The sequence below is a fragment of the Balearica regulorum genome, chromosome 6 (assembly GCF_011004875.1).
Source record: "Balearica regulorum gibbericeps isolate bBalReg1 chromosome 6, bBalReg1.pri, whole genome shotgun sequence".
NCBI lineage: Eukaryota > Metazoa > Chordata > Aves > Gruiformes > Gruidae > Balearica > Balearica regulorum.
The window spans coordinates 1,186,773-1,213,992 of record NC_046189.1 but is presented as its reverse complement, the minus strand read 5'-3'; the positions used below and the strand labels follow the sequence as shown (position 1 = coordinate 1,213,992).

The 27,220-nt window shown below is 54.4% G+C and overlaps 1 protein-coding gene across 1 annotated transcript; it reads left to right on the top strand.

Annotated features, from left to right (window-relative positions):
* The first annotated feature begins 79 nt into the window (after positions 1 to 79).
* On the top strand, positions 80 to 26,833 carry LOC104636240 (aryl hydrocarbon receptor-like). The gene is made up of 11 exons (XM_075755842.1): positions 80 to 194; positions 292 to 479; positions 13,578 to 13,684; positions 17,972 to 18,061; positions 19,016 to 19,139; positions 19,407 to 19,537; positions 20,354 to 20,556; positions 20,672 to 20,781; positions 21,110 to 21,251; positions 21,936 to 23,547; positions 25,025 to 26,833. Exons 1-11 carry the CDS (start codon positions 121 to 123, stop codon positions 25,157 to 25,159), a joined length of 2,916 nt encoding a protein of 971 aa, XP_075611957.1. The 5' UTR covers positions 80 to 120; the 3' UTR covers positions 25,160 to 26,833.
* Positions 26,834 to 27,220: the final 387 nt, after the last annotated feature.

The following is a 27,220-nucleotide window of genomic DNA, read 5'->3' as shown; positions in this document are numbered from 1 at the left end:
CCGCCCCCAGCCCCTCCTTCCCGGGGCGGAGGCGGGGCCTCTCCCTCTCCCTCTCCTCACGGCGGGGGGGTGGCGGTGGTCGCGGCCCACTCGGGGCTCGGCGGCGGCTCCTGCCGGGGAATGCGCCGGGCGCTGCCGCCCCCCGGCCCGGCCATGTACGCGGGTCGCAAGCGGAGGAAGCCGGTGCCCCGCGTGTGAGTGGGGGGCGAGGGGAAGGGTCCCGGGGCGGGGGGTGCGGAACGGATACACACGGACCTCAGCGGCGCCCGGTAACGCGGCTCTGCCCGGCAGGGTGCGGCCGGGGCCGGCCGAAGGCGGCAGCTCCAACCCGTCCAAGCGGCACCGGGAGCGGCTGAACCGGGAGCTGGAGCGGCTGGCCGGGCTGCTGCCCTTCCCCGAGGAGGTGGTGGCCGGGCTGGACAAGCTGTCGGTCCTGCGCCTCAGCGCCGGCTACCTGCGAGCCAAGAGCTTCTTCAGCGGTAAGGGGCACGGCCGCGGGAGCGTCCCCCTCTCTTCCCCTGCAATTGCTTCCCCACACACACTTTTCTCCCTAGAATTGCTTGGTTTTCTCCTTTTTCTCCCTAGAATTGCTTGGGTTTCTCCTTTTTTTCCTCCCTAGAATTGCTTTTTCCCTCCTAGAATTGCTTCCCCCCCCCCTTTTTTCCCCTTAGAATTGCTTTTTTCCCCTTACCCCCCCCCCCCGAATTGCTTTTTTCCCCCAGAATTGCTTGGTTTTCTCCCTTTTTCGCACTGGAAATGCCTTTTTGCCCCCCTAGAAATGCTTTTCCCCCCTTCCCCCTCCCCCAGAACTGCTTTTTCCCCCTAGAATTGCTTTCCCACCCTTTTTTTCCCCCTAGAATTCCTTTTTCCCCCAGAATTGCTTGGTTTTCTTCCTTCCCCCCCCCCCCCCAAGAATTGCTTTTTCCCTCCCCAGAACTGCTTTACCCCCCAATTGCTTTTTCCCCCTTTTTTTTTTCCCCAGAATTGCTTGGTTTTGTCCCTCCCCCCCCCCCTTTTTTTCCCCCTAGAATTGCTTCCTCCCCCCCCCAGAATTGCTTCGTTTCCCCTTTTCCCCCCTAGAATTACTCCCCCCCTCCCTGCCAAACTTGCTTTTTCCCCCCTTTCTAACACCGAATTTTCTTCCTTCACAACCTCAAGCTGCAAAGCTTCAGGATCGCATCGTGCCTTGGCGAAAGCAGAGCTCGCGCTTGGTTGGAATTAGAGGGATCCGGGCAGATGAAGTTGATTTTGTTTGTGGGTTCCGCTGAAGTAGAAAATTGAGGTTTAGGCTCACGATCCTGCGTGGTCCTGGGCTCAGGCTTTGGCAGGCACAGCTGCCAGGGTAGCGATGTATTGTGCGGCCCGGTTGGAAAGTTTCATGGTGCAAGAGACTTTTTTTTTTTTTTTTTTCCCTCTGTTATAATAAACCGGAGAAATACTCGGTGTGCTGATAATGAATAATAATTACCTGTGATGTGGTTACAATTTATATGGGAACCTTTTAAAACAGACTGTGTTAAAGGCATGTCTGCGTTCTGTCGGGCTATAATTGTTGTAATTAATAGGAACCCCCCAGGAGGGTTTTTAGGCAGCCTTGGATTTTCCTGGTGAAACAGCAGTGGTTTGAGACTGCTGCATATGATCTCAGCAACACCGTAATTTCTCTTTTTAAATCCAAATTATTGGATGCTCTCTTTTTTTTTTTCTTTTTTTTTTCCTTTTCCATTCTCTTTTAAACCCTGCTTGTAGGACTGGCAAGTGAAATGAAAAATGAATGCCCTCGGAGAGGAGATGTTTGCCTTGCAGCGTCAGGTCAATTTGTTTGTTTGACTGTATCGGCTGTGTTTTCCGCCCTGGTTTTGCCCTGGTAAGGAGCTCTGCTGCGTCGGGCTTCGCGGCGCTGGACGTGTTGCCCGAAAGCCATCGTCTGCGACGATGCTCTGAAGCAGAGGAGGACCAGCGTGGCGCTGGGGTTTCTGAAACACGCTTGTTCTTGCACGGGGTGGGACTCGGTAGCGCAGTGCGGGCCACGCTCTTCCCCTGAAACATTAATAATTTCAAGTTTGCAGCTTAAAGAATTTAAGCATCCTGCTAGGGCTGTGCGTCCTGGGGTTTGACATTCCTGCATCCCCGGCACGGTGGGTTACTTTGGGTTTGCATTGTGCGAAACTGGGAAATCTCGTTCTGAGATTCTCTCTCAGCTTTTCTTTCTTTCTTTCTTTTTTTTTTTCCCCCTGTCATGCCATCTGGTTTGATTTCGTGGTGTCAACTTCCCAACCACCGAGCGCATCGGTGTGTCTGAAGCTGTGGGATGGTACCCGCCGCTGTCTGGTTTAGGGCAGGTCAGAGTAATTCAGGTGTGGGAGGGAAGGAGGAAACCCTCATCCTTTTAAGATGCAAATAGTGATTGCAGACCTCCTTGAGTCTCTTCTACAGCTTTTAAATGAAAAAAAAATCTTTAAAAGGAGCTCTGGGCAAGCCCATGTAGAAAATAAAACTATTTAAAGTTACTTTAGTCCTTTCAGTGACAGTGCCAGAGTGATGTTGGTCTTTGATAAGCTGTGCTGGAGCTGAGATAAAGTTCAACTTTGGAAGGCTGCTGTTCAAAATACTATGGTTATTCCTTTGGCTTTTTTTTTTTTTTTTTTTTGTTGGTTATCCACAGGTCAGGGTTTTTTTTCCCTTGGTCTGCCAGAGACCAGGGTTAGGGGGGCAGCTGGGGTCTGCCTCCCTGCCTGCTCGCTGCTGAGCCGGGTGAGCTCCCCGCGTGCTCTGATGCCCGCTCAGCATCCCTGGGTATGTGAAACGGGATCCCGAGGAGGCTGTTGTAGCTGCTGGATGCTGACAAGTCCTGTGTGAGATCAGATCAGAAAACGCAAGTGTTTTGGGGTCTTTTTGTGTTTACTGAGAGCAGCCAGCCGGTCCCAGCGCCGTCTGAAGGCAGCTCAGAAACAGGCAGGATGAAACCTCGTATTGAGCGGGGAGCAAGGACGAGCTGGCCTCTCCCTCGCTTGACTTTGTCCCTGCTTGAGCGCTCCCTGGAAGAAGACCGAGGAAGAGCAAGGACAGAAAGTAGAGCGTGCTGCCATGCCTTGCTGGGAGAAATATCTTGGCAGCATGTCCTCCTGGAGCAGGTCTCAGGTGGTGAGAGTGATCACCGACAGCAATTCACCCAGCAGGTTTATGTCGGCTGCTGTTTCTCCAGCAACTTAAATAATTCATTGTATGTCTCCTTCTCCTGGCTATTTGAAAATTAATTATTTTTTAGTTTTGTTTCAGCATGTTGATTTATGCGTAGCTTGTGTATAGGGAAATTTGTACGGGCATAAGAACCAGGCAGGTTCTAGGTCTTGGTCACTGGGAAAATCTTTGGGAGCTTCTTTCATTCTGTGTTGGGCTCCTAATCATCTTCTGACCGCATGATAAATTCTTCAAAACGCAGAGCGGGCTTCGCAGCTCTCGTTAAACATGAACCTGCGTTTACATTGCAGTGGGCAATCCGCACAGGTCGGGGTCGATCGATTGAGCGGTGCGGCGGAAGCAAACCTGCTCTTTAGCTGTCGGAGATGGCCGAGATACCGCGCGCAAGAAGCATCTGCATGTGCTTTTATCTGCACGGTGGAGTTCTGAACGTTGGTTTGGGGAGATATTGCCAGGAGGTCTTTGATATTTAAAAAGAGGTAATTTTTCCTTCATGCGTGAGGGTTTTTATATTTTATATGGCTTAATTTGAAACTGTCCCGCTCCCTTGGGAGCATGATTTTTAGGCATGCAATTAGGTGATAGAAATCAGAAGATTTAAGGCCATTCAGTGTTTTGTTCTTTAACCTTCAGAGTGGTTCAGAGACCATCAAACATTGTCTTTGCTGAGCAGGGTTATTTATCTAAACAAACATTTCCTCAGGGTGACCTGCCAAGTACTGGCTTGGGTGTCCCTGCTGTGAAGCCCCTGATGCTAGATTGTTTTCTTCCAAAGGACAAGAGCATCCCCATGTGTGTTTGTCTGCTAACTCTGTTTCTTTTTCTTGCGGTCTGGCAAATCTTTCCAGTTTCACAAAGCGGGAGGCAGTTTAGTGCCAGGAGTTTGCCACGTGCATTCAGCATCTCTGGGGAAGGAAGGTTCTTGGCCATGGTAGCTCTTGGCCACGGTCTCCTCCTGGAAGGAGGCACTACTTTTTGCCTTGCACACCAATAATGATATAACGCTGTCTAGACAAGCGTTGGGCAGACAGGTGTCCTGATGTCAGACTGGAGGATCTTTCTGATACCGACCGTCTGAAGGACCCTCAGGACACCAAGTACCAAAGTGCCTTGGGATTGCAGAGTGCCTGCCCCAGGACAGCAGATTTCCCTGCGGCACGGTGCAGGGCCAGCGAGGATGGTGGGGAGCTAGCTGTGCCACCAGCAAGCACACCCCAGCGTGCCAGGTTTGATCCGTGCTGGGGTGGAAGAGGCTTCTCCTGTGTTGGAGCAGCACTGCTGTCCTCTGCGAGACACCCAGGTGCCGTATTTTTACCCTGTTGCCTGGCTGTGCAGCTCAAGGTGTTGACGAATACTTTCTGTCCACGGGAACGCTGCTTACCACGACAGAGGTGAACTTAGGTGGGGAGCAGGGCCGCGGGAGGACTTAAGACATTGGGAGAGATGTCCCACCAGGGAGGTGGACTCCAGTGAGGAGCCCTGCCCTGCCCATCCTTCACCCATCCTGCCCGGTGCAGCAGCACTGACCCGAACCCAGCACCGTTAGCCTGGACTAGGGGGACCGAAAGGGGCTGAAGTTGGCTTCCAAGTCGAGGATCCTATCCAAACGTCAATGAAAGTGGACTTGAAGGCTTCAACCTTCTCCTTTCCTATCCAGGTCTCTTCAATAGTCCATCCTCCCCACAAATCTCTTATTTCTCTATTCCCCCTTGGCGAGACGGATATTTTTAATTCTCGTTCATCGTCCCAGCCTTCCCCCCTGCTCTGCAGGAGGCTCCTTCAGCGCGTGTGGCTCGGTGGAGGCGGGAGCGTGCTGCGGGGGCTGCCGGAGCCGAGGAGGCAGGCGCAGCGGTCTGCATCTCCCCCGAGCATGGGACCCCCTTCCCCCCCCCCCCCCGATGCTGAGAACTATCAGAGCGGTGCAGCCACGCTGCCGAGCAGCCTTGCTCCTGCCACCCTCCTCTCCCTCTCTCACACACCGCGTCCTGCCGTTGGGTGGCCGGTGCCACCGCGCCGGGGTCTGCACAGCACGCCGTACCAAACGGTCAACGGCGGCTGAGCCCTGCGGTGCCTGGCAGGCTGCTCCCCTCTAATCCCTCGCCGTTTCTCCCCTTGAGGCTAGGGCCCGGTAAACGCCGCTGGCTTACGGGAGGGTCCCTGTGTCTTCTGCCTTCCTCGCCCTCTGGAAGGGGGGAGGGAAGATGGGAAGATGCTGCAGGGGAAGGTTTGTCGCTGGGTCTTGCCCTGCGTGGTGATTTGTCAGTAAAAAGGAAGATGCCTCAAAGGCGCCTTGTCCCGTGGCTGCCGGATAACGTCCGTGTTGCTTGATCTGCTTAAACGCCCAGTGGGAAGTCAATCGGCAGACCTCAAAACTGGCAAGAGCTCAGTTCAGAGAGGTATCTCTCGCAGTTTGCTCCTGCAGCGTGCCGGGAAGCTCGTCCGAGCTGTGCTCCTCATCCTACAGCGAGCCCAGCCCTTCTGGGGTGCGAGAGCTAGCCCCCTCCCCGAGCGCTCGCTTGCCCTTGGGGGCCAGCTGGGTGTCCCCAGGGGGTCCTGTGCCTGGCGCGGACCTGTGCCCGCAAGGCTCTGTTCCCAGGTGCCTGCCCACCGAGGCTTTGCTGGGACTCGGTGGTGGCCTGAGCTGGTCTCAGTTGGGTTCTCATGGGCTCACGCTGTTTCGGAGGGCTGTCACACAGCTTTTCCAGCTCTTCCTCGAACAGAAGCTGGGGAGGAGGCAGCACGGGGCGGCATGCTGCTGGGAACACAGACGTTTGCTCGCTCCGCTTCAATCAAAGCGCTCTTGAGGTGGCTGTGGTTGCTGTGGCACCAACGTCCAGTGATTGACCAGCAGCCGCCTTCTCATGTGGGGCTCTGAGTCGAGTCTGGGGTTTATAAACCATAGGAAGAGGGGTAAGAAGAGCTCAGTCTGTGGTGCCAAGAGGTGCGTGCTTGAACCCCACTGCCGAGCCTTGCTGTAAGCCAGTAATGGGCTAACTCTGCTCCAAAATGGGGCTCCTCAGGGGTGCAGACCCACCTCTGCCTGTATGCAGCGTGCTACCCGGAGAGCTGGGCTTGCCAGCAGCCAAGGCACAGCCTCTGGGCAGCTCAGGTAGCTGGAAGGAGAGGAGGAACATACCCTGACGGGTGTTGTGCTGTTAGAAACTTTTGGCTCGAGGTGGATTATCAGCTGCGCGGTCTGTCATCGTGGATCAGAGGGTAGATGTAGCCTTCGTTCTGAGCTACGCGTGGTGTGTTTTACTAGTAAAGCCTTTGAGATCGTTTTCCATGGCGTTCTCCTGGAGAAGCTGGCTGCTTAAGGCTTGGACGGGCGTACGCTTTTGCTGAGTAAAGAACTGGCTGGGTGGTGGGGCCCAAAGAGTTGTGGTGAACGGAGTTAAACCCAGTTGGTGGCCGGTTGCACGCGGTGTTCCCCAGGGCTCAGTGCTGGGCCCGTTCTCTTTAATAGCTTCATCGGTGATCTGGACGAGGGGATCGAGGGCACCCTCAGTCGGTTTGCAGATGACACCAAGCTGGGTGGGAGGGTTGATCTGCTGGAGGATAGGAAGGCTCTACAGAGGGATCATGCAGCTAACCTCGATGCTCTTAAAGGTCTCTTCCAACCTAAACGATTCTATGATTCTGTGAATCCAAATCCGAAGGAGTTTGCCCCTCCACGTGTTTTAAAAAACAACACTCCTGCGGGTGTTGAGGGTTTGGAGGTTTTCCTGGAGTCCTCTTGAAATCTCAGGTGGCACCCGCAGGATCGACGTGCGGCCTCGGGGCCCAGCCTAACCCTTTGAGCTACGGTAGGAGCCTGGGCAGATATCGCTAGAGCTGTGATGGCCCAAAAAGTGCCTAAGCTGCTCCCTGGCAGTTGGGTCAGACTGGAAAAGTGCTTTAAATTATACGGTTGCTATAGACCATATAGCTGCATCCCTGAAACCTCTGCTTGGGGCTGAGGGTGTGAGATTGGGATGTGCATTTATTGATCCGCAGTTGTTTTGAGATGGCGAACGTTGCTCGTTTGTTCACTGCTCTCCCACCTTGTGAGCTGTTGGGCCATGTACTGCAGACAGCAATAAAGCCTAAGGGATGGTTTAAGAAAATAAAGCCTAGTCCTGTGATCACCCTGCTCTCTTAATTGCCTAGGTAATGAGCTGGCCTTGGAGGAGCAATTTAAGCTGGGAAGGTCTTGTGACTTCCCTTAGGTAGGCAATTTTCCTGCTGCGTGCTTTCCTTGCCAAATATTTCTCCGTGGGTCTCACGAGAGCAGCTGGTAGGAAGCTGTCGGAGGTCCCTGGGCTTTACACGGGGCGCTCGGTGTAAGCAAGCAGCCGGGGTCTCTCAAGGCTCCTTCAAACGCAAGGACGGGAGCAGGGCTGGCAAGAAACTCCAGGTTAAGGTTTCGGGCTGGGACGATTCACACCTAAAGCGCCTGAGAGCGGGAGCGTTCAAACCGCTATCGATGCTGCAAAAAGCCTGGCAGGTCCTTGTCCTCTTTGTCCTTGTTTAAACCTCTGCACGTGCTTCTCCCTTTGAGACCCAAGTGCCTTTGGTGACGCGACAGAAAGCTCCGCGTGGTCGAAGCCTCCTTGCTTTTAAAAGTGCAATTAGATCTTTTAGCAGGACATCCATTATTCACCACGCGTGCTCACGGAAGGCGGTGTATCCGTGTCGTTCAGGCAAGGGATAAATAATTCATCTATCTAATGAAATTTGTGTCAATGGGGAGCCATGGCAGGTATTATGAAGCAGTAAGTAAAATCGTAGTATCCATTATGAATAAGCAAAGGGAAGCTCAAGAAGTAGTTGCAGTTGCTAGAAGATGGGCTTTGTCCAACTCCATGGTGAGAAACGAAGTGATGGTTCGGCAAGCCGGGGAGGAGACGGCTCTGCTGCCCGGTGTCAGCAAATCTCTGCCTGCTTCTCTCGCCAATTCAGTGATGCTCTTTCCTTCTAATGCATTTCAAATACTCTGTATCAGAGGAGCCGCTGGCTATGTTCCCTTAGTCTTCCTCGTATCTGGAAGTGGAATAATTTTGCATTGGCTAGGAAGAGCTCCGCTCATGCTGGACAATTAAAAAAAAAATCCTAGAAGGGGATACGCTTTACTAAGCGTATGTTCCTGTTCTTTGCTTCTCAAAATAGTTGGAGAGGTGTAAGCTTGCTGTAAAACGTGTGAATTAAATGACAGAGCAAGGATCAGATCTGGCATGCTGGCAGCATAGGCACCGTCGGAGAAGCCGGAGCGGAGGTCGCAGCGCTTCACCTGCCTCCACAGCAGCAGTTTAGCTGTCCGCAGGTTTAAGCGCGGCAATCGAGAAGGCACTCGGGCCAAATTTTGCTCCCTCGGCATCACGCCGTCGTTCTCTGCATTGTGTGCTCCCGCTGAGCTGTGGCTGTGTCACCTGTGGGCTTCCCACCCGTGGAAACGAAAGCTCTTGTGCTGGTTTCACTGGAGCGTTGCAGAATTCGTGTGTCGTGATAGAGGGAGCCGGGCTCTTCCTCGGCGTTTTCAGGTGGGGGTGCTTGCTCTCGTGGGTGGACGTGGCAGGTCTTGGAGGATCTCCCCAGCATGCCTCCTGCATGGGACCTGTGTGAGCCCATCAGTAAAACTCTTCTTATGGTGGGGGAACCCCTTTATTTATTTATTTTTAAAGGAAAATATCATTCTGGCTGGGGGGAAGCCACTTTTCTGTTTAAATTACTCTTCTCAATTAAAAATTTAGATTAAAAATGAAACAACCTCAGTTTATTCAAAATAAACCCAATGAGGTTTTTTTTCTAACTTTCAAACGTTTTGTTTCTTCTTTGCAACAAAGTGCAGGAAAACAATTTTGAGGGTGGTTTGTTTTTTTTTTTTTAATGTCAGGGTGTGTGTACCGAGCAGCAGAGCTGCGGGTCCCTCTGCCCATGAGCGTCTTGGAGCTGGAGATCTGGGTGGGAAAGGAAGATCTGGAGATAATCTCACGGTGAGGTTGTCACTGCCGTCAGCGGAAGACCTGCTTTTCAGGGAATTGGCACAAATAACAGAAAGAAAGAGGTGGGGAGAAGGCAATTTCATGAATAAATACATCAAGCAATCTCTCCTTTCCCCAGAGAGTGACTGATAGGCACTGGGGCGTTGAGCCCTACGGCAGGGTTCTTGCGGGGAGCACCCTTCCCAAACCCCCTCTGCTCTCTCCCCCTGCAAGAGCTGCTGTGACTAATAACTGCCATGCGGATGTCCCTGCCATCACTTGCGGCTGGGTTTGGTGTTTTCTTGCCTCCTTTACATGATGCCGGTGGAGACACGTGGGGAGACACGACCCCTCGCTGCTCTTGAAGAGCCGTGAAGCGGTTGGGTTTCCTTCTGCTGCTTCTCCTGCATCAATGCCCGGAGCGGGTTTGGGACCGAGTCATCTAGTTTTCCCGCTTCACAGTCAGCAGCTGATGCGAAACCCTGTTCCCGCTCAGAGGTTTTTCTGAGGGAAGGGGGCTGGGTGATATCCTCTCAAAAATGTTAATACCCGCTTCTTGGTGCAGAGATTTCTCAGGTCTGCAAAGCCCTGGCAGGTTCAGGAGTTCACTGGCAAACCTGGTAGTCAGCGAGGTGGCCCTTCGGCGCCACGTGAAACGGCTTCCCAGGCTGCGTGCTGGGGGGGGCAAAGCGCCGTCGTGGAGATGGAGGGGGGGGAATGCCACCCCCGTGGGCCCCCAGCCCTCCTGCCCCGGGGGGGGACAGCACAAGGCCGGGCTGCACCTGGAGGTGAGGACCGTGCAGAAAGCATCCTCCTCCTGCGGGGAGGCAGACGCAGGCAGGGACCTCCTTCCGTGGAGACGGGGCCAGGCAGGGAGAGGTTTTATTCCTCACTGCTGGAAGGCTTTTTGTGGCAAAGTAGCCTGCAGGTTCTGGCAGAAGGTTTTTTTTCTTTTTTTCTTGGAAGAAATAGCAGGAAAATGTGCAAGCCTTGCTGCTTTCAGGTGACCAGCTTCTGGCTCCTCACCTTCCTCCTTCCACAGCTGCCAGCGGCAAAGGTGATGCTGGTGGCCAGAGTGAGGGAGCCAAGGAAAAGCCACCTCTTGCCTTTGGTTTTTTTTTTTACTTTTTTTTTAACTTTTTTTAAAATTTTTTTTTTTTATTTTTTTTACTTTTTTTTTAACTCTTTTACTTTTTTTTTTAAACTCTTTTACTTTTTTTTTTACTTTACTTTTCTATTTTTTCCCTGCAAATGCCTGTTCCCAGTTTACATAGTGAGGGTGAGGACTGCCCCTTGTCTCCCTGCCCAGTGTGAAGACAAGTGCTGTGTTGGGAAGGCCACCTTTCCCCCGGTGCTGAGCTCGTCCCGTTCCTGCCTTGCCCTTCCCCAGGGTGGCCGGGTGGGAGGGGAGGGTGCCGTGGGAGGGGAGGGTGCCGTGGTGGGGAGGATGCCACACGGGCTCTCCGGCTTGTCTCCGCTCCGTCAGGCTGATGCGCTGCGACAGTTCTGCTGAATTGCTGACCCGAGTGGCTGCGCGGGGCTATTTATGGAGAGACAAAGCCGGGGGACGCCGGGCGGGGGCCAGCCTGAGATGTCTGCAGCCAAGAGCAGGTCATCTTTGGGGTTCCTTGGGTGGAAAACGTGCTGTTTGGTGAAGGTCGCAGGGAAAACTCCCACCGGGATTCTGGTTTGTAGGGGAGCAGCCCCTCGCCCCCGGTGCTTCGATCCTGTCTGCAGGAGCAGGTTGGGTTCGGTGGCAGGCATCCGCGTGGAGGACAGTGGGCCGTCTTCTGATTTTTAATTGTGTTTCCTCTGGCCCCGCGGCTTAGGAGCAGCTCAGATGCTGACAGCAAAGTCTATTTTTAGGCAGCGGTTGTAATGAAGTTTTCCTTTTTGCAGGGAAATATCAACCCATTAAACCAGACCTCTGAGGAGAGGGCAGCACCCTTTAGCTGCTCTTCTATCCTCCACGTTTATTTTTATCTTGCACCTCCCGTGCAGCAGTCTGGGAGCCAGCAGAGGAGGACTGAAGACCTTTAATAATTCATAGCTCCTACTGTTTGCTCCTAGGGATCAGAAAAGCGAGTTGCTGGAATGGCACTGCTAGAAACCTGCTCCGTCCGCACCACGGGACGCCGCTCTGCCCGGTGACCTGCCCCTGCCTGGGACTTGGTGCAGAGCTGTCGGGGTCCGGCCCGGGCAGAGGACCGCAGGCAGCAGCACTCACAGCAGGATGGTGGTCAGGGTGGGGGAGCGGTCGGGACACAGCAGCGTGCGTGTGTCCACCCCAGCACGCTCAGGACCGACCCGCTGTCGTACAAACACGTGCCGTAAACTTAATCCCGGGCTGTCGGCCCCTCGGTGCTCAAACAGCTCCTGAAGTAATCTGTGCGGGCTGAGCCTGAGGGGAATTTCCCAGACCTCCCCGAAGCAGGGGGTTTGCTGCCATACCAGATTTTTTTTCTTTTGATTATAAGCAATATTAGAACCAGGACATGCTCTGCATTTGGTTATGGAGCGGAATTGATCGTCGGGATGGTCCTGCATCCGGTGGAAGTGCATTTTGTCCCCAGAGCCTCACGTGCATACCGGTGAGGCTCTGCAGAGCACGGCATCCTTCCTTGCTCCCACCTACCTACGAGCCAGCGCTTGGCAAACGCCCACGGGGGACGCAGAGGCCTTTGGGATGGAAGGTGAGCCCTGGCAGTGGAAGAGAGTGGGTCTGCAGGGCACGGCGTGCCTTTGCTGCATGCTTGCCTGTCCCAGCGCAGAGATGCTGACAGTCGGGAGGATTCTGCTTTGGAGACCGAACCAGCCCCTCCGCTTGCGACTGCGCTGTGAACACGGGGGGTGCTGGGGTCGGCTTCAGACCTCCTGGTCGTGGAAGGCTCGGAGATGCGTCTGGAGCATCCATCTCTCGCAGCGGCTGCGAAGCTGCTCGCCCGCGAGCTTCTGCGTGCAGGTGGCTGGAGGAGCTGAGTTCCAGCAGCTGCTTTGGCAAAGCACGAGGCGAGCTGAGCGTTACAGAGCCTGGTTTCTTTGACGCGCTGCTGGCCGGTGCCTTCTGACTCGCTGCTCCGTCTCGGCTCGTGGCTTTGCTCCCGCTGACAGCTTTATGGGGTGATAAATTACTTCCAGCGTCCACTTGATGCTCCCGTCACATCTGAGCACGGCAGCTCCTTGGCACACGTAGCACAGGAGCTGGGAAAAGCAAATTTGGCTCTCTCTGAGCAGGAACAAGGGCAGGCTGCAGTGGTGGCTGCGGCTGGAGCCTCACACCTTTCCTCCCAAGTAGCAGCTGGTTTATCGGAGGCCAAATGCTGCTTTCCATCCTCACCGTGCTTGGAAGGAGCTTCCTGGCTTTGCTGCATTTTCCGCTGTCTCCTGGGCAGGCCTGCCATGCACAGCCTTGTTGTCCTCTTACTCTGTAAATATTATCCACCCTAAAATATCCCTGGGATTTGTTCTCGCGGGGAGCACGGTACAAAATTTACAGGCACATCTTTTAGTTAAACTGAGTGATGGATTTCCTCATCGATCGCTATTAGGTTGCTTGCAATCTCGGGCGTCTACATTTGTATCCACGTGTGCGTTTTTCCCTGTTGTTTTTCTCCCACTGTGAGCGGCGGCTTTGCCTTAATTTGATTGAATAAACCCGCTCTGTTGCTGAACTGTAATGAGACATCGTCGACTGGACTATCCGGATTGTACCCTTCAAAATAACGTGTTCTTCATCCCGGATGAGAGTGGGGTTTGCTGCAATGCCTTTCGCTGCAGGCTTTTGCTGCTGTTGGTCAGCTGTCCTTCACGGGGTCGGGGCGTGTGTGAGCCGATCCGTTTCTGCTTCAGCATCGCAAAGAAATGCTGGGTGCATTTCTCCAGCACTCCCCCAGCAAGACGTGTGTGGCGTGGCACCCTCTCCCTTGCTGTTTGCAAGGAGCCGTGCAGGCATTGAGCAGCGTCCGCATCAGGACCAGGGACCTCCGCAATTGCTATTGCTAAATTAAAAGAGAGATTTCCGGGTGGTGAGCTCGCTAAACGTGTCCTTTTGTGCCACTGGTTGCAGGTAATTGCTGATAAACGCAGGGCCTTGTAGTTATTGTGCGGGTGCACGTCTGATCCCTGGCTTTAACTCCTCTTGTTGAGGGTCTAGGGGAGGAAAAAAAGGAAGTTGAGGATATTGGTCGTTAAAGGTCTGGGAGGGGGGGAAAAAAAGTTGAGGGTATTGGGTGGAAGAAAAAAGTCCTGTTAAAATCGACTCTCTTGAGGAGTGAAGCAAAGGGCTGGCAGTACATCGCCGCTTCCCCTGGCACTGCGTTGCCCAGCTTTGCAGCCAGGTCCACGTTTTGGACGTTTGTGGTGGTGACTTGGGTGTGTTACTGCAGCACTGAAGCCCCTTCCCTTTGCTTCGTGCAGTTGCTCTAAAGAATCACGGTGCCAAAGAAGTGGAGAGGGATGGAGACCGCAGCAATGGACCAGCTCCGGGCTCGGCAGCGGTACTGGAGGGCGAGCTGCTCCTACAGGTTAGTGCTCCTCGCTGGCCACCTCCCCCTGGCAGATGCCTTCAAGGGATTTTCCTCTTGTCCCCTTTCCAGCTCCTTTGAATTTTACCCAAAAAGCAGGCTGTTCTGTTATGGATTGCAGGATGGTTTGGTGAAGCAGTGATTTCACGTGGTGTAGCTCATAGTGCTTCTGACTGAGCAGAGGTTTAAGACCTCTTCGGGTCCCTGGGACAGAAAATGTGTTGCTTTTCCTCTCCTTTTCTCATCCTTCGTAGAGAAAATTGCCACCTGTAAATCATTTGGGTGTCAGAACCCCCTCTGTCTCAGTGGAAGCAATGCTTAACTTCTGACCACGGAGATGCAGCTCTCCTGCTTCTCTGCCCTCGTGTGTAAACGGGCCATAGGTGTGACGTGGGAGCCGAGCAGAGCAAGATGTTTTGAGTGACGGACACTGGTCCTGATTCGGGAATGCTGTCCAACCACTGGTGAACACAGGGAAGAAAATGTCATGGAAGTCTTCCCTGGTTTTCAGGCAGTGATGCGCGACACCGAGTACGTAGATAGGTGCTGATGGGCCATACGCTCAGCCCATGTACACAGGGTACGTGGATGTACCCTGGGAGCGCTGCGAGAGGCAGAGTTGGCTCCTTTGGTGATGCTGGAGGCAACGCTGGTGATGCTGCAGCATGGCTGGGCTGAGCCCGCTGCTTCCATAGTTTATTCAGCGACACCAGGAGATGACCTCCTGTCTCCAAACCGTGCACAGTCAGTAGGAAGAGGCCAGGCTCGGGCAGCACGATGTCCTGCGAGGGACATGGGTCTCCCCTTCCTTCCCTGCCTGGCACCTGAGGATGGGCTGCAGCACTGTCCCCTGACCAGCTGTTGTCCAGAGCGGGGCGAGTGTGCTGGTCAGCCCCAGCGCCTTTCCAAAAGCTCGCTCAGCTCTTAGCAGTAAATGTAATTACTGTCCTGCTTGAGAGCTGGGGAGCCAGGATCTCAGTGTCTAGTGAGAGAAATGCTAAAGCCAAGGTGGTTAATAACCAAAAAGCTGAGGGTTTTCCCGCTGTGGATGTAACAAAACCGTGCTCAGCGGTGCTTGCCAGGGCTTGATGTCCTGCTCATCAACTTGATGCCATCCTTGTAGAGGTACCAAGCTGGGTGTTAAAAGCTGGGTTTATGTTTGGCTCTTCTAGGGGCTCAGAACCTGCCTCTGTGCCACGAGGAAACTCTCCTACAAGTTCAAAAAGCTACTTCCACCTGATCTGTCACCTTCAACATCCAAACGTCCTTTGTCTCATCTCTTGGTCCACCCTAATTCTTCCCTTGCCCTCTCATTTTCCAGCCTTACGTTTTTCCGCCCTGTCCTTTTCCCCCAAGACTCTCTCCAGCAGCAATCTCAGCAGAGGAAGGTACCTTAAACCGGGGTTAAGAACGAAAACCCCTCTGAAGGGATTTCAGCAAGGCTGAGAACTGGGTGGACCGCGTCTGCCCAGGTGCACGGCGGTGGTACAGGTCGCTGGCTGCGGGGTATGACATCAGCCTGCTGCTCTGTGCAGTTAAGGAAGGGCAGAGTGCCGTGAGACGTTGCTTGCCGCTGCCACGGCAAAGCGATGCCTCCGGAGCTGCTCAAAGGGTTAAAGTGCATTTGGTGGCACTAATTAACCTCTGCAGCAGATTCCCACACACTGAGATCAACCCCAGTAAATAGAGAGAGCATTTGTGCCTGGAATAAAGGGAAGGAGAGGGGGGAGAAACGCAGACCTGGACAATGAAACGGGAGTTGGCAGTGACAATAGCTGGACTTGGCTGAGACTACACGCTAGACCCTAATTAATCCTGATGTCTATAGGTTATGAAGTGGGGGAAGCAGGCCAGGGCTGGCTACTGCGGCTTCCCTAACCCAGGTTAGTGGTACAGGGTGGTTTTGGCTCTGGACAGCCATAGGGCTTCTGCGGTCCACACCGCAGGAGGACCCCTGCCTTCTGAAGGCTCCTGCTTCGAGCTGACAGGAGTGTCCCCAGCCCTTAGGGAAGGGTGGCCGGATGGTGCTGTCATGACTTTGAAGGCTGTTCAGCTTCTGAGAGCTAAATCGGTGATTTTCTTGGGTTTTCATGGCCTTTGCTCTTGGGCAGCACTGTGGACTTGAAGGTGTTTACTGGAAGCCTATAGTGATCGTTTCAGAGCTGGGGAAACCGAGTCATGGACTGATGCCTAGCACTCGGAGGTCAAGGGGAAACTCCTGTGGGCCTGCTCCCAGCCCTGGCAAGGTGGTGACATGATCTTCAAAGCACCGGGCTCTGCGCCACCGGGGCTGGCCCCTGTGGTTGGGAAAGGCTGGTGCAGTGCCTGCGTGTCTGCAGCAGTTTGGGGTGCTTCGGGGTGCTCCTCGGGACCCTGCCAGTGCCCGTATTAGCAAGGCTTTCACGCACATCAGCTCCTACCTGGTGCCAGAGAGCAGGGATGCAAAGCCAGGGCTCTTGGGACAGTCCTGGAGCTTGAGGAGAGGATGGAAAGGCCAGTGAACTGTAAAATATCTAAGTTGTGTAGCATTAAAAATACATTGGAAACTTCAGATTGATGGCTGCATTTGCTGCTTTCTGTGGGGAGGGCTTAGTACCTCGAGCTTGCAGGGGCGAAGCTGCTGGAGCATTTGTTTTGTGAAAACAGAGCACGGCGTTCCGCCTGTTCGGGTGGAGGGTTCTCCGTGACGTGGTGTTTGCGTTGTGCAAGTCCGTACACCATGCAGAGAGCGCTCCAGAGGAAGAGGAGCGTGGCTGGGAGCGTCTTGTGGCCAACGTGGGCATCCCAGGCGCGGGGGGGTGCAGGCACCCCTTAATCCGCAGACACCCCTTAACCCACAGACACCGATGCTCGGTCCTTTCGCTGCTGTGTGGCGCTTCGGAAGGACGGTGCTGTGCAGGCTGGATGAGTGCCTTGCAGCAGGTTGTCGCAGGGCACGTGTTTGGGGTGAATCATTTATTTGCCGAAAGGAAAAGGTAGTCTGAAGGTCAGCCAGTGATTCTGTGGTTTTCCCCCAAATCCAGGGACCGGACTCAGCCTGTACTCCCTCCTGCTTTGGAAGAAAATGGCTTTTTAGAAATGAGACTTTTTTGCCACGGTTTCAGAAACCAAAATCTTAGGCTTTAGGTTTCACCCTTTCTGCTTTCGCTGGCCAAGGCTCTTTGCAGCATTGGGTTGGCCACCTCGACCCTCAGAGCAAGCGATGGCGGGAGGACGGAGCGGGCAGTGGAGACAACACCTCTAGGCTGGTCCCTTGTTCCTTGCCCATGGGCAGCCCTCGTGGGCACACCACAGCCCTTCTCCAAGCCTCTCCTCTGGCACCTGGGGAGGGCAGGAGGGACATGAACGAGGCCAAGAACCGGCCAGGTTTCTCCCAAACCTGCAGGAGTTTCCCCATCCATGTGGGCCAAGCAAGAAGGGAATGCCCATCCAACGCTGACAGCACACAGTGATCTGCAGTGGGTTTGCTCCCCTCTGAATGTCCCCCGGCTTTTCCAGCCCCACGTTGTCCCAGGCCACGTGTGGCTGCAGGACCCTCCCGGGCTGCAGGGAGGAGGGAAACGAGCGGAGCCACCCAGGTAGACGTGGGTCAACATTAAATGTGTCCGACATGAAACTCTCTTTTGATTCAGGGTTGTCAGAAAAGCTCGTTTCCACCAGAATACCAGAATGGACCCATACCTAATGGTGTCCGGTTTCGTTCTGCAAGCCGTTCTGAGGTTTTTATTTGCTTTTGACATAGGATGAGTCTAAATGTCCAAATCTGAGTCTGAGCGACCACTCTCAGGATGGAAGCAAAGTTTTCCATCAGTTTGGATTAGGGTATGCTCGGGCAGCTGTACAGAAGAGCTACCTGACCTCAGCGGAACCAAGCAGAAGGTACCGTCTGTTTTCTTGGTGAGCACAGCTCTGCTGGAGTTGATCCCCATTTTTCTCCATCCAGCCTTTAATGGAGTTTGCCCACGTGAGGCAGAGCGGAGGACACTCCGAGAAGGAGCTGCAGCCCTTGACCTCTGCTAGGTAGAGCAGACTCATCAGGTCTGTGAAAACCTGTGTTTTAGCTGCATGTGCAGATGCCATTGGGAAGAGCTTCCTTTTCTTCCAGGTTTTCCCATGCTTTGGCTCCTCTCCTACGCCTTTCTCTTGGTGGGGCAGTGGTTCAGCTGTCTGCTAGCTGGGACCAGCCAGGACTTGGGTGACCAGTGTCCAAGCAGAACAGAACTCACCATCCAGCTAGAAAAGGGCGACGTGAGTGTGGCGTGTACCTGCCAATCTCCTCTCTCCTAGGCGCTCAACGGCTTCGTGCTGGTGGTGACATCGGAAGGACTGATATTTTACTCCTCGCATACGATTCAGGACTATCTGGGATTTCATCAGGTTGGTGGGACACCTCTGACTTGCTGTGGTGGATTTGCAGAGTGGATTTTTCCTTGGTGGTGGAGAATAGCTGCAAGTTCCCTGTGAGGAGGAAGCTCTACAGGGATCACAGGGTCTTGGAAAAGCATGGGGCTTTTCTGTGGTCTTGTGAATTTGGACCCCGTGTTGCCTGACATGGTTGTGAGGAGGTTTCAAAGCAACTTGGCTAGCCCACAGATGCTTTCCACCAGCCACGCTGAAAGGCTGTGAGGTCCATGGCCCCATTGTGTAATGCCGTGGTGAGATGTCTGTGCCCTTGGGCACCCGCTCCTCTGGGTGACCCCTGGCAAATCCCGTACGGCTCCAACGCTTTGTGGTTATCTGAGCACTCAAGTAACCTGGAAGGCACTGGGTCAGATTTATGGGGAAGTGGGACTTACCTACAGTCCTTTAGTTACTGGTTTTTGGTGTTGCTTTGCACAGCTGGCTTTCCCCAACATCTGGGGTAGATGAGGACTGTCCATCTGGGCGGAGGGAGCAAGTCCCAGAGCAAATGCCTAGTTCTCTCAGTAACAGTGTAGGGCTGGGGTGGCTTTGCTGCTGTTTTGTTCCCAAACTCACGTTTTCATCTCATCCTATAAGTCAGCACTAGGATTTTGAAGAACGCCATGTTATGGGGATGAGCTTGTCAGAGTGGAGCTGTATTGTTGGTGCTAGTGGCTCTTTAGGATGTGGGAGAGGAGGTCTGGCCCAACATGGGCAAGGGGTCCGTAGAGCCAGATGTGCTGTCCGTTCCCACCAGCGTCACCTCCGGTGGAAGGTGTCAAACCTCATTCAGCCAGGGAATTGTTGAGCACCGGGGAAATTGGGTGAGATACGGCCAACTGGGGCTGTGACAGGCTATTTCCAGGTGGGACGTGAAAACTGGTGCCTGGGGGCTGGCCACAGAGCTCACGTGTTGCTTTTTTCCTCTAGACAGATGTCATGCACCAGAGCGTCTTTGAGCTGATCCACACTGAGGACCAGGAGGAATTCAGGCGCAACCTCCACTGGGCACTCAACCCACCCCACGCTCCCAAGGATGAGCCTTCTGCAGAAGGTAAACGCAGGCTGGCAGCCAGGCCAGTACAGATGTGTACCTCCCCACGTAAGCCGGGGAGCCCAGCACCCTGCCGTCGCTTGCACGGGGCTTGCGTCCTCATGGCTCAAACCACGGCTTCAACCAAACATCGTGGCTTTCCCTGAGTGTCTGTTGTGCTCTGCAAACTGCCGCAGTCCCTGATGCTGGGAATCTCCAGCCCTTTCCCAGGACCTCCAGCCCTCGCTGGGCATCCTTCCTTGCTTTCCCACTCCCTTTCTCCTACAGGGGGGAAAAGTCTCGGCTCTCCTGCTGTCACCTACAAGCCGGATCAGCTGCCCCCAGAAAACTCCTCCTTTCTGGAAAGGAGCTTCGTGTGCCGCTTTCGCTGCCTCTTGGATAATTCCTCCGGCTTCCTGGTGAGTACAGACCCACGCTGCGACCTCCACAGCAGGAGGGGTGCAGGCTCACCCCGAGGGGTCCATGCCACTGCTGGAGCATAAAAGTTGACCTTGAAAGACCCGGCATTCCTTTCTGCCATGTGCAGCACCTGCCTGTCTCAACAGGGAGATATTTTTGCTGGTTTTCATAGGTTTGGTCTATACCTACAACCTCTCCATGTGGGTTTTATTCCTCTCTTCTCAGAGATGAGGAATCTTGAACAAAAGTGCTTTTCCTCTGCACATTTTGCCAGGTTTTTGTGTTAAAGACGTCTCTTAATACCAAGTAGGTGGTGTTCATCCCTCCTCCTCCTCTCTGCTGCAAGATAATGGGGTTCTTACCTTCATAACCACAGGTGTAACAACGCTGTTTCTCTCTCATCCTGCTTCAGTTTGGAAAGTCAATATGAAGAAAAAGTCCTGGTTGTCTGTTGTTTAGAAGCAACGCTATGATCGCTGATGGGGCTGTGGTATCGCTCAGTTAAAATGCAAAGCAGCCTGTGCATCGCGCGATGTCCTGACGTGACCGCAATGTGTGCGCGGTCCTGCAGCTGCGTCGTGTCCCAGACCCGGCAGTGAGTGGCTGCACGGGCAGAAGGCAGTGGGCTGCTGCTGCGGGGAGCTCGGCGTAGCATCGTTTTGATCCTCCCTCTTATTTTAGTAGGGAGCACTGGGACAAGTCGCAAGCGATCATTTGTATCAATTCTGCAGCGAGATGGCTTGCTTTCCATGCAGCTCTCCTCCCTCTCTCCACCCAGTTTTCTGTGTGACACTGAGCTTTTCTTCTCTTCCCAGGCTTTAAACCTTCAAGGCAGGCTGAAATTCCTTCATGGGCAGAACAAAAGGTCTGAAGACGGGTCTGCACTGCCACCCCAGCTCGCTCTCTTCGCTATCTCCACCCCCTTGCAGCCCCCGTCCATCCGGCAGATCCGAACTAAGAACATGATCTTCAGGACGAAGCACAAGCTGGACTTCACCCCCTTGGCGTGCGATGCCAAGTAAGCAGCGGAGCTGATTTGAGGGACGATTCCAGTGTGCCGGTCCATACCCTGCCTGGGTGATGTCCCACCCCAGCTCTGTCTCTGAGCTGGGTGCGTTCTCGGTCTCTCGTAGGGGGAAGATCGTTTTGGGCTACACCGAGGCGGAGCTGCGGATGCGTGGCACCGGCTACCAGTTCATCCACGCTGCCGACATGCTGTACTGTGCTGAGAACCATGTCAGGAGTAAGAGTCCCATCCCTGGTTGTGCCCACCTCCGAGGCTGATGAGCGAGCTGGGACTACGGGCAGCTCCGTAGCATCGAGCCCGGCAGCTCTTTCCCCATAGGATGCTTTGCTTTACGCTTTGCTGTGATGCTCTTGTCACCGCAGAGAGCTGGGGGTGGAGCATAGTGAGGGGTGTTTAGCCGGGATGGTGTCCCCTGCATGTGCCAGCCACGCTGCTGCGGTGTCCCCACCTGCTTATCCCGGCTGGAAATGGCAGCGTTGCCGGAGGCAGCCCTGCCTCTGGTGTCGTGCTGGCAGCCCTCGGCACGCGTGCTTCCTCCCGGCAGTGATGAAGACGGGTGAGAGCGGCCTGACGGTCTTCCGCCTGCTGACGAAGGAGAATCGCTGGAAGTGGGTGCAGGCCAACGCACGGCTCGTCTACAAGAATGGCAAGCCCGAGTACATCATTGTCACGCAGAGACCCCTCGTGTAAGTGCCGTCTGGGTCAGCCCAGTCTGAGATGGGCTCAGGCTTTTTGGCTTTTTGGCTTTTTCCGTCAGTGCGGGCTCCGCAATGCCCCAAGCAGGGCAAGATGTTTGATTTGTCAGTGTGCCGTAGGATACTGTTGGGCCATGTCCCCCTCTGCAAGGCCACTCTGCACGTACAGGCGAGTGCTGAGCAGTGCCCTGCACCTCACATCCCTGCCCCCGTGTCCCGGGCACTGGTGCGGACACACCCTGGGCAGACTGGTGACTGCTCACCAGCAGCTGTAGGGATGTGCGGGTGCAGGAACAGCAAGGACCTCAAACGTGGCAGCCGTCTGGCAGCAGCCTGACATCCCTGTCCTGAGGGGTGGCTGCAGCACAGAGGAGCAGGGCAAAGGTGTGACTTCTGACTGGCAGAGCTCTGTTAACCTTTGCATTTTAAGTATCCTCTTGGTTACGCTAAAGATGAGTGATTTTATGTCTGTACATATAAAAAAAAAGTGTGTGTGTATTTGTATTGTGTAAACACATACGTAAATGTTTATGTGTGTGGTTCTGCTCGGTGTATGCATGCTGGTTCTAGCAAAGAGGCTTTGGCTTGCAGGAATCGCAGTTATCCATTGCGGAAGCACTTTGTGGGGTGTGTTTGTGCACATGCAAGCCGCAGTCTCCTCTTCCTGCCCTGCAGAGATGAAGAAGGAGGAGAGCACCTTCGGAAACGGTCCATGCATCTTCCCTTTACCTTTGCTACAGGAGAGGCGCTCTTATACCAAAGCGCATACCCTCTCTCAGGCTTCCCTGACCCTTTCCAGAGCAAAGGGAAAACCAGCAAGTCCAAGAAGACCTCCCACAGCCACGGAGGACGCTCCCAGAAGAATGGCGTTGACCCCAGTTCTCTGCTGGGCGCCGTGATGCGACAGGACAAGGCGGTGTACGCCTCGCATCCAGCTCCCTCACCTAACCACTCCTTCAGCAGCAGTTCCTTGGGCCACCTCGAGGATGTATCCTTGCTGGAGGCAGGAAGAGATGCTTGGAGTATGGGCACTGCTCCAGTTTCTTCAAGGGGGAACAGCGTCAAAGAGGAGCTGGTGGATTTGCAGCAGGAGGACCCTCTCTTGGCCACCCTGGACTCGCTCTCAATTGAGAGTGACGAGAGCTGTTCCAACAATGAGTTCTTCAGTGCGCTGGAGGGCCTGGGGTTGAATGCTGAAGACCTAGAGCTCCTGCTGCTGGATGAGAAAATGGTGATGGTCAATATGGACCCTGACCACGCCCTGTCCCTGCACGACTGCCTCGCCAGCAACCAGGTTCTCTCCTACATCCACACCGCTCTGGTGAACAAGCACGAGGGAGGACAACAGGTCTGTCCCCTGCCAGGCACATCCCCGAGCCCACGTGGAGGCACCTCTACATTCCAGGCCCACAGGGAGAACGAGGACACGCAGTACCTGCCCCAGCACATGGTGCAGCCTGGCATTGCCCTGGGCCAGCCCCCCGCTCCGCTGTGGGAACAGCCCCCCCCTGCTGTGCCGGGGCGGCAGCCCCCACTGCTGCCGGAGCTGGCCAGGGAGGAAGAGCCAGCCGATGGCTCGCGGTGGAGGCCAGCTGGGGAGGAAGGTCTGCTCGGCTTCCTCCAGCCGGCGTGGGGCACCCCGTGGGACAAGGCACCCAGCTCCCCCCCAGCAGCCCGCTGCCCACAGGAGCTACCCAGGGCTGAGCAGCTGGAGGGTGGCTTCCCGGCCACGCGTCCCACCCAAGAGGATGCTCGCCGGTCCTGCTCCCTGCCCAGCCCGTGCCGGGGCCGCGTGGGACCAGCCGGCCAGCCGAAACACCATCACTTGCTGGTGAACGGGTTGTGCGGCCCCAGCCCCGACCCTGCTCCACACCTCCTTCCCAGCAGCAGCCCCAGCCCGTGGCAGGACTACATTTCCCCGCTCCTGGGGTCCCCAGCCCAGCCTGGTTTTTATGGTGTCAGCCAAGACTTGATCTCCCAGCATCAAGGCTGCGTGCATCCAGGGCCCGGCGCGCCGGCAGCACACTTTAACCTGAACGGATTATGCAGCATGGAAACTGCGGGCAGTGGGGGGTCCCAGGAAGAGATGGCTCCATACTCCAGTTTCCCCCCCTCCTCATACCAGCTTGTTCCCGAGAAGCAGCCGAGCCCTGTTCCCTCTGTGCCCCAGCACACTTTTCCGAGCCCAGCTGCAGGGCACTTTGAGAGCGTCAGCATCCCCATGGAGAACCCCGTGAACTCCTTCGGGACGTACGCCTCCGTGCTGAGCCAGGAGAGCAGGCACAGGGTAAGGGCTTTTCTCTGCTCTCGTGCTTGGTATCTTCTGTGCTGGTATTTCCTGGGGGTCTCAGCACAGGGAGGGACGCACAGTCTGGTCAGCAGGCAGGAATCGCCTTGCTCCAGCTGGTGCGTGGTCAGAAAGGAAGACTTCAGGAGCTTTTCATTGCACCAGGAGTTAAAGGGCAAAAGACCAGAGTGTGGGTTCTTCCCTTTAGAAGGTGGCTGTCTCTGGGTCTAATTTCCATGTGGTTTGTTTAATTGCCATTTCTGTACAGGGAGTAATTCCAGCCATGTGCTGGATGGGTGGTACAAAGCACATGTGAGATGAAGATCTTCTGCACGATAAGGTCTTTCCTTTGTGGAAATGTCCCCTGGCCTGTGCACAACCCCTGTGGAAAGCCCATCCAGCTGCTGCTAGCCCTCCGGCTTCTCAAGGCAAGGTCTGCAGCATTGGGTCTGAGGGTCACGGTGCCCTTCAGGGCTGTTCTCACAAGTGTTTGGGGAGGGCATAGGGAGTGAAAGCTGCCTGGCCCTTCACCTATCCGTGACGCAGATGCCATACATGTCTGTAAGGACCGTCAACTTTCTGGGCTGGGGCTGGATGGAGAGCTGGTCTAGGTCCTGGAGGAGCCCATCTCTGCAGTGATGCTTCCCCAGCCTGTGACACCACCAGGCTGGGTGAGATGTCTAGGGTGGGTCTGTCCTGCCTCCCTGCTTGTCCTGCCCTGGCTGATTACTGTTGCCAGGGCAGATTGTTCCTCCATGCCAGACATCATCTACTACTGGAAGGGTGCCCTGTTGTCTCACAGGGCTCTCTGTATTAAGCTCTGGGGCCGTCAGATGCTGTCAAAGCATCTTCTGCTTCTTCCTGAAGGCCATACCCTGCACCTCGGGTCCTCCCATTCTCCATCTCCTCCAACTCAGTACACCAGGTACCTTCTAGCTCTGTTGAAGACCTTGACTCTGGTCTTGCCTGGAAGTCTGGGAGGTTGTAGGACCAGTGAAGAACAGACCCAACACATCTCTAGAGCTTGGTGGATGCCTCATGTGGCTGGCGTGTTTTTGGCTAGCCAGGAGGAGTCCAGCAAGGGTGCAAGATCCAGGTGCTTGCTTCAGATGCAGTCTAGGTCCCTGCAGTTTACAGGCAGGTTTCATGAGTGAGCTGCAGGTCAGGCTCTGCAAAGGTCAATTGGCAGGTCAGTAGGTGAAAATGAGCAGCAGCTGAGGAGGTTGGAGGCACTTGCCCTCTATGTGCTTTCAGCCTCTTGTCAATGAAGTGATGGGTCGACATTTGCAAGAGAGGACCTGGGGGAAGGTGTGGGAATGTGTACAAGGTCACTGCTAAGCCCTTGTACCACCGGGGGTGGTAGGGCAGGAGCGGACCTGCTCCCCCTCCTGCCAGCCTCCTCTGGGCATCAGCCTGACCGGTACCAGTAGAACACTGCAAAATGCCTCAGCACTCTGTTTTCTCTCTCTTCTCCTAGCCCGAAAGCGGCTGTGTTCTGCCCAGCTCTGCTGTGGGGGTCCCCGGAGACGTGGCTTCCCCCTGCCAGCCGCACCCCCGGGCAGAAGCGCTGCCAGATCACCCTCGTGCCTCCGGCGATGACTTCTGTCTCTAGGAGAGGAGGACTGGAAAGGACAAAGCGGGACTATTCCCTGGGGAAGGAGCTGCCATCAAGTTGCAGATAACAAACCTTCCCCCTGCCGTGCATGTCCTGCCATTGGTCTTGATGTTGTTTGCTTTGGCTCAGCTGGGGTTTTTTTGCCTTTTTTTTTAATTATTATTATTTTTTTATCAACTTCCCACCATCCTGCCCCTTCTGAGGCTCCATGTGTCAGTCCCGTGGAGGTGTCCCTGGCCTGGGGAAGGCAGCAGCAGGGCTGGAGGGCAGATTTCCTCAGGGCACGGGAGCAAGCCGGGCTGCGATGCGAGTCAGCCGGCATCTTTATCTTAGGACGTTCAGGAGTTGTGCGGCTCTTGGTCAGTTGGAGGATCTCAGAGCACATTTGTCACTTGCCATCTCTCATCCTACCCACCTGACCACCTTGCTCTTCTTTCCCCTCTGGGGTGAGTGTCTGCCCATCCTGCCTGCACATCTTACGGAGAGTCAACTTTGAAATATTTGGGCCTTTTCTGGTTGCTTCTGTCTTTTAAATGGCATTCGTAGACTAACTGTTGCTCTGGAAAGAAAACAAGGGTTGCTTTCTATCGCCAGCCAGGCTGCGGTGCTGAAGGTGCGATGTTCGTGCGGCAATTCCCACACTTTGCCACAAAGCCAGTCTTTGCAGTTCTGCCGTTAACAGAGTGCATTTTTTTGGTGCATTTTGCCAGGCTTTAGGAAACTCAGGCTGCTTCCGTGGCTGTCGCTTGGCTCCCGCTGTTCGGTAATGCCCGTCTGTGCACGGCAGCCCTCGCCCCGAAGGACAGGCGAGTTTCTGATGGCTCATGTCCTCCAGCTTCACCAAAGCTTTGCAGTTGCGTGCATGATCCAACACAGATGCAAGACTCGTGTGTCCAAAAAAAGAAAAAAAAAAAAGAAGGGACAGGAAAGGTTTTCGCCTCTGGTATTAAATTTCCTGCCATCCCAGCCAGGCATGTGTGGCTGTGGCCACATTGTACGGATATTGCCTGGTTTATAAAGAAAGTGAACCCTTCTTGTGTTGCACTGCTCCTTCCCCACCCCAGGTTTCCCTGTGTCCCAGGTATTCCCGTTTGTTAGGATCCAGATTAGAGCTCCTGTAGCTGACACCTTGGGGTTTGCTGTACTGTATGTGACGTGCCCAAGCTAGCTGAAAAGCAGGGTTTTTTCTCCTGGGTGATGGGGTCTAAGTACCTGAACAGGTAGCGGGGGTCATTCTCAAACAGCAGGAGTAGGCTGGTGTATAAGCCATACCTTGCATCTGTGCCTAAAAAGATTGCAGATAAGTAGTGGAGCTGCCTAACCTAAAGAGATTTCAGATTTACTGTTTAAAAAAAAAAAAAAAAAAGTTTTCAGTAAGATAAAGAAAATAAGTATAATGATACTTAATTTGAAGTACTGATAGAGTGATATTTTCCCACAGAAAATAAATACAGCCCATACATATGTATATAACATGAGTTGACAAATTTATTTTTATGCCACTCCAGTGGAGGGGAAAAAAAAACAACAAACCTTTCTACCTTCCCAAAGTAGCATCCTAAGGAATGGGACAAAGAGGCTGTTCAAAAGATCAGAAATACAGCGACCCTTCAAGAAACCTGACAAAGCATCATCCCTCCTCCTGTGCATCTGGCTTGGGTTTCACATGAACTTTCTATCCTTTTCATTTCAATAAATGGTTTTGGACCTGAGCCCCTGACATCTCCCTTGCTGGTTGTGTGTCTCTCCCCCATCTCAAGCATGTCAGGGTTTGGCCGGCTGCAGCGTCGGAGCCCGGGTCTTGGCGCTGGCGACCCGGGACAGCAGCCACATGCGAGGGAGGCGGGCAGGGCTCACCCCTGCGCGATGGAGGCAGTTGCAAGCTGTGCAGTCGAGGCGGTTAAAAGACCTTCCGTGTGTTTCCCCCAGCAGAGGAAGGCAGAGCCCCTTGAAGACTCCTGCAAAGGAGGTTTCTCAGCTTGTACCTGCTTTTCTTTCTTCCTGGGAGTACACCCAGGTCATGCGGTGGAGAGAGCCCACCCTGGGGACTTTTGTCCT